General features: G+C 48.6%; 1 protein-coding gene across 1 annotated transcript in view; it reads left to right on the top strand.

The window, feature by feature from the left end:
- Positions 1-8,839: 8,839 nt before the first annotated feature.
- The window catches only part of MMP20 (matrix metallopeptidase 20), a 47,518-nt gene continuing 45,369 nt past the window's right edge, over positions 8,840-10,988 (top strand). The window contains exon 1 of the mRNA XM_032844075.1: positions 8,840-8,965. Within this exon, the coding sequence (XP_032699966.1) occupies positions 8,840-8,965 (126 nt within the window). The remainder of the gene's footprint in view (positions 8,966-10,988) is intronic.

Here is a 10,988-nt window from a genome sequence, read left to right as displayed (position 1 = left end):
AGAGAAAAAAGAGAAGGGAAGCAGAATATTCGTAAAGCCACTCATTACTCTGTACGCCTCGGTCAGCAGTTCCAAAGAGGTTCGAAGGGATCCAAGTCAAAAGGGAGTGAAATTGGGAGGCTTTTGCAGATAAATTATATCTTACGATTATAGTAATTATTATCTATGATATTAAGTTGTAACTGTAGGTTGTATGTGAACATAATGCATACGGCCTGTAATATGTACGTAATGCTGTATCATAACAGCAAACACGACCCGGCACTTTCTGTAGGCTAGGCACCGTGCCAAGTGTCTACACACACCCTCTCCTTCCACTGCAGCAGCTCAAGAGAGAAAGTCTCCCTGTCCGCACTTCATGAAGAAAGGAAAGCTTAGGAAGGCTAACTTGCCCAAGACCACACCGCCACGGGGCCTCGTTACCTTGCATATATCTAAATAGAGAAATCTACCCTTGTTAACTGAAACTTCCCACCACTACACAGAAACAGACGGGTCCAAACAGTAGGTCTCCAGAAGAGCTTATCAAGACTACTGTGTTCTTACAAAAACACCACCCATGTCTCAAACAGACCAACAATTCCGTCCCCCAGTGGAATGTTGCCCCCATCTAGAATCTGGTTAATTGTAAGTGCATTGTAACTAGGGAATTGTTTCCTTCGAATATGTCCCAAATTATTAGGGAAAGGGCTTCTAAAGCAAAACTGAGATTTTGTTTAACCATTCTCTGAGTCTTGAGAAACCGTTTCTTGATGGAAGAACTTTCGGGTTACAGAGTGGAGAGATCTGTGGCTCTGTTCTCAGAGATTAATGTAAAATTGTTTGAGCATTGGAGGAACACAGCACACACCTGTAATTGCTGTGGGCGCTGGACGGGAAGGCCTGGGCTCGTGACCCCTACGTTGATGTGGTTTAGGACCGTAAGGCTTTGTTTATTCGTACTTCTTTGCAGTCACTACTCCTCATACTGGACATCATCTACCACTTTCCTTCTCTAAAATACAGATCCTCGTATCTGGTGACTTCTTGATTCTACTAGAATCCTCTCTCTGAAGGTTTTAAAGTGACGGCATTTGTAGAATTTCAGTATCTCATTTTTTCTCTTCTTGGGGCAGAAGTGCTGTGACAACCACCAGACAACATGATGGTTGTGTACCAGAGTCGGTTTCCTGATACTGGCACTCCCCCGAGGGTACGCAGTATGCTCACATTTGGAGAATCTGAAGGAAGCGTACAGCTGAATCTTTGTACTCTTTTTTGCCACTTTTCTGTAAGCCTGAGATGATCTCAAACCAAAAAGGATAAAATATAGGGAAAATTATGTAAGTAAGGAATTTTCAAAAGTAAAAAGACAAGGAAACACAGAGATGGAGGGAAGCAGGAATCCAGGCTAAGCTCCTGATTTGGGTAGATGTTGGCCTGGGTGATACGGTAAAGACATACCTACTGTCATGTTGTGGTGCACAAGCTGTGACCTGTCTCCCTGTGTGTTCAGGCCACATGCCAGCCCTGTAAGTCTCAGTCTCTGTCTTACACACACACGAACACGCACACGGGTGTGCCTCTGCTTCATTTTCCCCTATGCACCCCAGCATTTCCACCCTGTGGGGAACATGGCCACAAGGGACACCCAGAACCTCACAACCCCATTGCCAGAAAGAGCTCAGTCTCTAATCCTGAATTCAGTAATCCTGGAAAACAGTCTCATTATTCCCGTGGGTCCCCGATGGGCCCCTTCTGGACCAGTTCAAGGTGGCCGGGAAAATGGGAGCCTGTTTCCCGGGATGGTGACCCAGAGATGGTGCACAGAGTATACAGGCATGAACACTCAAATGAGAAGGTTACAGATGAACCCCAACATGAGAACTAGCGTTTCAGAGGTGGCAAAGGAAACAGAGTCCAATTACGGACACTCAGCAAGAGCCCAGAGAACACGGCTGAACGCCGGGCAAGGCCACGGTCACCGAGCATGGGGACGGTAGATCAATCTCCCAATGTGCTCATCATTTTCTTGTTTCCACTCTGCACCTTGAAATGACTCTAGAACCTTCCATTCTCATCCTCGGAACCGTGGGTGAGGGGTGTCCTCCAACAGACAGGTCTCTGCCCAGCGTTTCGGCCCCATCTCCTGATGCATGAAACCCCCTTGTGCATGAAAATACCTTCTATTTCCTAGAGTAGGAGCTCCTTGACCTCTCTGCAACCCGTGGTCCCCTCAGCTCGGACCTCCTCTCTCCCTGCTCACCCTCACCATCCCTCCTGCTCCCCTGACCCACCCTGCTGGGGGTCTGTAATGGGGATGAAACCCCATCCTGTGGGAAGCCCATGCTGACCCCTCTTTTCCCCTCTCCCACTCTCAGCAGTCCAGGCACAAACAGACTTTCCTTCCTCTGCTCTCCTTTGGCCCTTTCAAGACCCCTATTATCCCACTAATTACACCGTAGGATTCTTTGAGCTTACACCTGAGAGACTCCCTGGAGGCTCTAAGACCCTGGCAGGCAGGGACACGTTTCTGTTTACCTCCTGTGCCTCCAGCACTAAGTCCGGTACCAGCATACAGAATGAACACAGAAGTTTTTGACTGAGTGTACACAGGAAGAACAGATAAATTATAAGCAAAGCGAGCCACAGAGCCGATTGTGCAGCTCTTCCATTTCTAGATGCAAACCTAACTTAAAGGCCCATCAATACAGTCGTTCAAAATTTCACTTCCTCTTTTTAAAAATGTGGGGTGGCGTTAAGGAAAATTTACAAGAATGGTTAAGCATAAAGCCTTACCACCCACACACCAGTGTTCTCAGCACTGTTTGTGTCCTTCCCACTTTTCTGCCTGATGTTTGTGCTTTTCTTTCGCAAACATAGCACCAAATTTGTCCAGTTCCGTAGTCTGTTCTTTTGGCTACAATCATTCTTTTAATATATTTTTTTAATTTTTATTTATTTATTTTATTAATTTGACAGAGATCACAAGTAGGCAGAGAGGCAGGCAGAGAAGGGTGGGGAAGCAGGATCCCTGCTGAGCAGGGAGCCCGATGTGGGACTCGATCCCAGGACCCTGAGATCATGACCTGAGCCGAAGGCAGAGGCTTAACCCACTGAGCCACCCAGGCACCCCTCTTTTCATATTTTACGCATTGCTATTTTATTTCTGATGACTGAATTATATAATATTGAGTTGCCGTAACTCCTGTAACCACTTAACCACTTGCCTATTTTCAGACGTTGAGGAGGCTTCCAAGTTTTTCTCCAGGATTAGACACAAAATAAACATTTCTGTTTCTAGTCCTTTAGATGACTTTCTTAGGGGTAGAATGTGACCCACATACTGTAACCCTTTGTATAGCTCTTGGTCTGCATGGCCTAAATGCTTTTTAGAAGGATCCTACCCATTTCCAAGGTGAAGGCACGTTTTTGTCACAAAGAGATGGTCCATAGTTTTCTAAGATCCTACTCCAGGTCCAGGTCCAGCCGCATCACAGGAGCTCTGAGCTCCCAGAACATAGACCTGCCTCAAATGCTAAAAAGTAAGTGAGGGTCAATGGATGAATTGATACGAATTAAATGAAACAGACATGAATGAATGGACTTGGAGATGAGTCTATAGAAAAAAATGCATTGAAGGTATATTGAAGAGAGTGAACACATCCGTGGTTCACATGTGCTTTTATTAGTGTTTATGTATATGTACTTACAAGTGTATATACACATACATACGAAAGAATCTTCTAATCTAACTTGTCCTCATGCACCCGGAACCCAAGCCGACAGGCGGAACCCGCTGTAATTCAACACCTGCTCAAGCGTCTCTATCCTGTAGTCAAAGACTTTTGGGAGCATCTCCACAAACTCCTTTCATAGCTCATTTTATTTTTTTTATTATTTTTATTTTTTTAAATTTTTTATTTATTTTCAGCGTAACAGTATTCCTTGTTTTTGCACCACACCCAGTGCTCCATGCAATACGTGCCCTCTCCAATACCCACCACCTGGTTCCCCCAACCTCCCACCCCCCGCCCCTTCAAACCCCTCAGATTGTTTTTCAGAGTCCATAGTCTCTCATGGTTCACCTCCCCTTCCAATTTCCCCCAACTCCCTTCTCCTCTCCATCTCCCCTTGTCCTCCATGTTATCCGTTATGCTCCACAAATAAGTGAAACCATATGATAATTGACTCTCTCTGCTTGACTTATTTCACTCAGCATAATCTCTTCCAGTCCCGTCCATGTTGCTACAAAAGTTGGGTACTCATCCTTTCTGATGGAGGCATAATACTGCATAGTGTATATGGACCACATCTTCCTTATCCATTCATCCATTGAAGGGCATCTTGGTTCTTTCCACAGTTTGGCGACTGTGGCCATTGCTGCTATAAACATTGGGGTACAGATGGCCCTTCTTTTCACTACATCATAGCTCATTTTAAAACTAGCAATGGCTAGATCAAAAGGTTGTGTCCATCTCTCTAACCAAACTCATCTATGGCATAGGTAGGTCTGTTTTCTTCCCACCCCTCTCCACCGCCCCTTCCCCTCTCCCCTCCACTCCCCCTTATCTACTGCTGAAATAAGATTTTTCTCTCACCCTAACAAAAATTTCTAAGCTTTAAAAAATTGTAATATAATTATAAAATATTACATGAATGACAAGTTAAATAAATCAATTTTTAGAAATCCGGGGTTCAAAGTGGTCTGTATTTACTGGAGGCGTCTGAAGAAAGGATGGAGGCTGGGAAGGGGCTGAGGCCAGCTGGGGGCCAATTGCTGGACGCTGGCCCCCCCGTGGGGCAGTCTTCCAGGCTGGGACTGAACTCCTTGGAAATCCAGAAATTTAATACCTTGGGAAAGCTAGATTATTAGAGAATGAAATATAAAAACCAGAAAAACAATTGGATTGTTTGCAATGAGAAAGAGCATCACCAGTCAGAGCGCTGGGTCTGCTTGCTCATGTTCTGTGGGGCAAACAAGACTCCACAGGAGCCCTAGGGGGCCCAGCAGTCTGCTGGCCAGCCCCCGAGGGCAAGGGCACAGGCTTTGAGCTCCAGCAGGTCTGGGTGAAAATCCTGGAGACAACTCTTCAGTTGAAAAGTGAGATATCTTGGACGCCTGGGTGGCTCAGTCGGTAAAGCAGCTGCCTTCGGCTCAGGTCATGATCCCAGGGTCCTGGGATCAAGTCCCACATCGGGCTCCTTGCTCAGCGGGGCGCCTGCTTCTCTCTCCAAATCTGCCTGCCTCTCTGTGCACTTATGCACACGTTCTCTCTCTCTCTCTCTCTCTCTCTGACAAATAAATAAATAAATAAAATCTTTTTTAAAAAATGAGATATTTTAAAGTTGTTGGTGGTTGATTCCATGTCTGGCATATAATATGGGTTTAATAAAAGTTCTGACCCCTTAGGGGAGGGCTACACCCCTCTGTTTAATTCCTTATATGGGATGATTTGAAATGTATCCTCCGAGGACAGTCTTGTTTCTCTTCTTCCTGATTTTGTCATTCAGTCACTCATTCAGGCATTCATCCACGCACAAGCGCTGGGAGCACCTGTTTTGTGCCAGACTCTGTCCTAAGTACTAGGGATAATGCAGCGGACAGAACAGACCCTGATCCTCATGGAAATCTCATCCTAGCGGTAAAGGACAGACGACAGGCGCCTAACCTATAGTATGTCGACGCACACATTTAATGACCTAATGCTCTACTTCTTCCACAATGGTTATCTTAATCAATGCTCAGTTCGAGGAACAATAGTATCTTAGAAGTAAGAAAATGTCTTAAATTCATTTTTTATTAACACATCACAATATTTCTGGGACAGTTTTGCAATTCGTGGCCAAAAGTAATTCTGGAGTTTCCTGTCTGTGACCTGAACTGAGCGCTGAGCACCCATGAGCCCCTTGAAACTTCTCAACATCCTTCTGAGATAGGTTTCGTCCTGCATGTGTCAAAGCAGGAGGCATTTTGGGAGGCTTCCCAGATTGTGGGGGACATTTTCTGGTTGAGTTTTGATGTGTTCTTTGGTCGCCAGCACAGATTTCTTCTCTGGGAGATACTCCCAGGGCGCCAAGGGAATGAGGCAAAGACAGTGAGAACCAGGAGCCCGGCCGCAGCGGCCTGAGCCGCTCATTGGGAAAACTGTCCAGTGATAAGAAGCTGGGGCCCCAGAAACATCTCTCTTGGTTTTGGTTTCTACCACCCTTGGTCCCACTGGTTCTCCCAGCCTGGTGCTGTCTGGGCTACCTCATTTTTTTTTTCCAAAAAGGGGCACCTGGGGGGCTCAGTGAAGCATCTGTCTTCGGCTCAAGTCGTGATCTCAGGGTCCTGGGATCGAGTCCACGTCGGGCTCCCTGTTCAGTGGGGAGCCTGCTTCTTTCTCTCTCCCACTGTTCCTCCTCCTGCTCCTTCTCTCTCACTCAAACAAATAAAATTGGGGGGAAAAAGTTTTCTTTTAAATTAGCCAAAACTGGATTTCACAGCTCAAAATGCCAACAGCTAACACATCTAGAAAGTGGTCGGGTCAATGTTTGATTCTAGGTCTGTGTAAATACAAAGTCTATGCCTCTCGTTGAAGTAAGACAAGTAGGCGGTCATTCTCAGCCCAACTGACAGTCATTCTCAGCCCATCATGGGCACCTCAGCACCGTCTCAGAAACAAAAACATGGGACTGAATCAGCGGGGACCTGGCAAGAAGCAGCTCTGCGTGGAGCACTTAATCCTGTCATTTAAAACCTTTCTTCCTGTGTCTTAGTAGCACGTGGAAACTTCTGGAAAGTCTGCAGGTGCCTCTGCTTGGAGGCTCCCCACCTCCTGTCCCGTGTGGACTATTTTTCTGCAGATACGACTCACTCTGCTGTCTTCTGTGATAGAGTCTCTCATTTCACGTCCTTCCAGTCCTAGACTGGCTTTGATAGGATCTCTGTGGGTTGGAACCATCTGGATTTAAATTTAGATTTAATATAAGAAAGACAGAAAGAAAGCAGACTTTGCTCCCTTGTAAAGAAGAAGAGAATCAGGAAAAGGAAACACCTAGTGGGAAATTATCAGCCTGGGCTTGTCATTCTGTTTTGAAAGGTCGAGGATGTTGCCTCACACTGGCCTTGCGGTGAAACTTACTCCCACTAATGTGTAAGTGATGTATGAGTTGTCCGTTGTCAGTCTCTGCAGTTTCCGCACACTGCGATTGAGGAGAAAGGGAGAGACCGGGAGAGAGAGGTCACTACAGGAATAACCTCGAATCGAGTCTAAGTGAGAAGGCAAGTCATTTACACATTTTCATGGCTTAACAAGTATTAGTAATAAATTGTTTGCAACAAACTTCACAAATGACGTTCAAACACACAGTGTGTCACCACTAAAAACCGCGGCTCCGGATCGCAGGGCGGTACTGAGTGCTTTCTGCGTCTGCAATATTCCCGGCACTGTTTGTACACTGTTTCGCTCGTCCCAGCCCTCACGATGCCACTTGCTCAGCCGGTGCAGTGTTTTCCAGCCTCGCCGTGCACCAGAGTTACCCGGAAGGCTCGTGAAAACACAGACCGCTGCGCCGCCTTCAGTAAGTCTGGGTGGGGCTGAGAATGAGCTTTTTCAAGACATCCTCAGGGAACTGTGATGCCGCGGGTCCAGGAACCACACTCTGGGAACCCCTTTTCGAGTCAACCCTTCATCCACTCAAAGGGCATTTCTTCAGACCTGCCGGGGACCGAAGTCAGGAGCTCAGTCCAACATCGCCCCATCGGAGCGGGAGTCCGCTGAGCCCCGTGCTTGGGGCTCTCTTCTGACCTGATGTACTCCTTTATGACAATCCAACCGAGCAGGTATCTTCCCCCATTTTACAGATGAAAATACCACAGCCAAAAGAGACCAAGTAACCTGCCCCGAGTCCTGGGGACAGGTGTCAGAACGGGGATTTGAATATGTCCACTGGATGCCAAGTGGTCATCAGACACCGCGCGGCACGCCCAGCTTGTGCCACAGCACTGAGGAGCTCACACGCCCGACTGCTGTCCGTCATTGCGGATTGAAACACACGCACCTACACACAAAACCCATGTTCAGAGAGGTTACATGACCTGCCCAAAGTCACAGAGTGAGGAAGTTCTTAAAACTGCATCTGCCTTTGGTGCCAAAGTGCTTTTCCCACTGTAAAAACCATTTCTCTGAGCTCTCTCTAGATGGAGACCTGTCTTAATCAGAGCCGGGGGAGACAGGGAGCCCAGGAAACCAGAGTGCTCCCTTCCAGTTGACTGCGATGCATCTCGTACGTTAGCTTGTTCTAGGCTCTTCTGACAGCTGGGAGGCTACGTCCCACCATGAGTCCACACAGGCTAAGGCAATGTCTCCCGGATGATTCAGGATCCTGCTCGATGCTGAGGAACGCCCGAGAGGATGCAGCAGATTTCCGCGGTCCACTGATTGGGGAAGGGACCGGATTGCCAGGGAGGAATTAAACCATATTCTAATCACGGACCTCTTGTGTCCTCAGAGTGGAAGAAAGCCCCACACCAAGACTCACCAACGTTCCCATCGGATTGGGTTAAAATTAATCAAGTTCACCCTAATCTGTGTAAGCAGCTGACCAACCTCACGAAAACTCAATGTTTTTCTGCTCTGGGGACTTGGTAAATCACAAGGAATGAAGCTTTTCCCCGACTCCTGTGCACCCTGCTGTTACCCCATCACCAGGCGGAGAAGCGAGCTGTATAATTACCTTTTGAGACATGAGTCATCCTTGCTCCAGGGGCCCAGACCTGCAGGAGGCTATAAAAGCAGCTCGAGGGCCAAGGGCAGACGCACAGGGTCGGTCGGCCTCGCCCGGGCTGATCGCATCCCCGAGCCGCCCCGAGGAGATGAAGGTGCTCCCCGCACCGGGCCTGGCTCTGCTGCTCCTCACGGCCCTCGAGCTGTCTGCCACCGCCCCCTCCCTGTCTGCAGCCACCCCCAGGACCTCACGGAACAACTACCACCTTGCACAGGTTTGTGAGTCTTTACACAATTCCTCCGCCCGGGCCGGAAAACCTACAAGGGTATAATGAGAAAACAAGGAAAAATCCATTACTGTTTTGAGACCCCTCTGAGAGGCCCGGAGCTGAGGAGAGACTGCCCCCCAGACAGCTAGGACCCATGTCAGGTGCATGTGGGGGTGCACGAGGCAACGGCATAAACCAGCCTCCAGGTTGCGAGTTTCCTACTGAAACTGAAGCAACTTGCAAAACCCATGCAAGGCAGAAACAGCAAGTATCAGACGGCAAGTGTTGGCGGGAATCAGGGCAGGAAAACAGCCCCCGAGGCGTAAGTCCCACCCTTGCAAGGCGGATGGTCAGTGACACATTAAGTGTCTGGCGGCCACCAGAGAATGGTCCTGGGTTCACATGTTGGAGAACGGCCCCAGCGTTCAGCGCCAGCTCGATCCCAGTACAATGTGAACCGTTTGTCCCGGGCGCCTACCCGCTCTGCCTGAGAGCCATTCCTCTCTAGACATGTTCCCAAGGACCTTACTTATGGCCACTTTCTGTATGTTCCTCTCTGAAGGTCTCTCTGAACTGGTTGGGAAGGATGTGATATAAATAATTCACGTTAGAATTTTTGCAACAGTTATGTGACTCCACGTGATTCAATGTTTATTTGCTTCCAAGCGTTTGTGGCGTTTAAGGGAAGGTGACGATGTCATCTAAAGAAATCTCCCCAGGGATGCCCAGACCGCTCGGTCAGCAGAGCATGTGACTCTTGATCTCAGGGCTGGGGGCTCAAGCCCCGTGTTGGGTATAGGGTTACATTAAAATCTGGGGGAAAACGTCTGACCATGAAACTCCCAATGTTCAGGGATGTGTGCGGGTGAGACGTGTTTGGGTGAGACGTGTGTGGGCCAGGACCTAACGGCTGTCTGTCGACTTTCCTGCCCGGCACGCTCCACCGGTGCACACGCACACGCCGACTGCTTGCACACCCATCCACGCTCATTAGTCGGCACCCCCCCACCAGTCATTAAACATTTCATATCGGCCCTGCTTATGAACGAGGTAGCGGATGCCAAGAACAGAGCTCTGAACCTGACCTTCTGACTACAGCCCATTGCCAGGCAAACTAAATTCGCGGTAACGTATCTCAGAATTCAGGGTCTACTTCAAACTGTGACTTTCATGGGTACCCTGTAGCTCTGGGTCCCTTCTCCCGAAATGTAATTTTCCCACACCTGGCGTCATGCCGCTCTGACTCAGAGGCTAGAGTTGCTGGGACCTCCGGAAGGAGGGTGATGCTGAGGCCGTGACCCACATGAGGGCGTCAGAGACTGTGATTCCTGTCCGGGTCCAGACAAACCACAGTCACGGGGTCAAACCGGCCTCGCATTCTCGTCCACATATCACCTGTGTCTACACCGCAGAGGCGGAGGATGGTGGAACTGAAAATACGAGCGGCCCTTCACAGCAAAAAGTAGCTGAGCCCTGAGCAGTCTATGCAGGAAAGAGACAGAAAGTCTCGGGAAAGATAGGCTTGCTAGCAGCCTTTGGAAAGCCTGAAGTGGCTTTGGGATGCTGGGGGTCCCTGACGACTTCTGCTCCAAACTAAGACCACTCTCCTCGGGCTCCCTTACAACCTGCTCAGAAAGACCCTGCTCTGAGGACCAGGGGAACTTGGCAAACTGCATCTTCTCCCGCAGCAGCTCCAGTCACCAGCCCCAGGCAGGAAAAAGGCATCCCCTTGAGCAAGCTAGCATGATCTGAGCAAACGGCTAGAGTGGGTCCCAGTGACGAGAAAGAATTCTCGTCCCACCCCGTGGTTTATAGGAATTCAGCAGCCACCACTGTCTGCCGTGAGTGGTTTCTCTTCTGCTCCACTTTGGTTCCATTGTGGTTTTCTTTAGTTCCTGTAGGGGCAAGTCTAGCTTGTCCATTCAGGATTTTTCTACTTTTTGAGGTAGGCTTGGGTGCCTATGTATTTCCCCCTTAGGACCAACTTTGCCATATCCCATGGGTTTTGAACTGAAGTGTTTTTGTCCTC

This window comes from Lontra canadensis, unplaced genomic scaffold (genome assembly GCF_010015895.1).
Source record: "Lontra canadensis isolate GAN:19392208 unplaced genomic scaffold, GSC_riverotter_1.0 scaffold147, whole genome shotgun sequence".
In the NCBI taxonomy this organism is placed as follows: Eukaryota; Metazoa; Chordata; class Mammalia; order Carnivora; family Mustelidae; genus Lontra; species Lontra canadensis.
The sequence above is the reverse complement of the archived record's forward strand: the minus strand, read 5'-3'. Positions and strand labels throughout refer to the sequence as shown.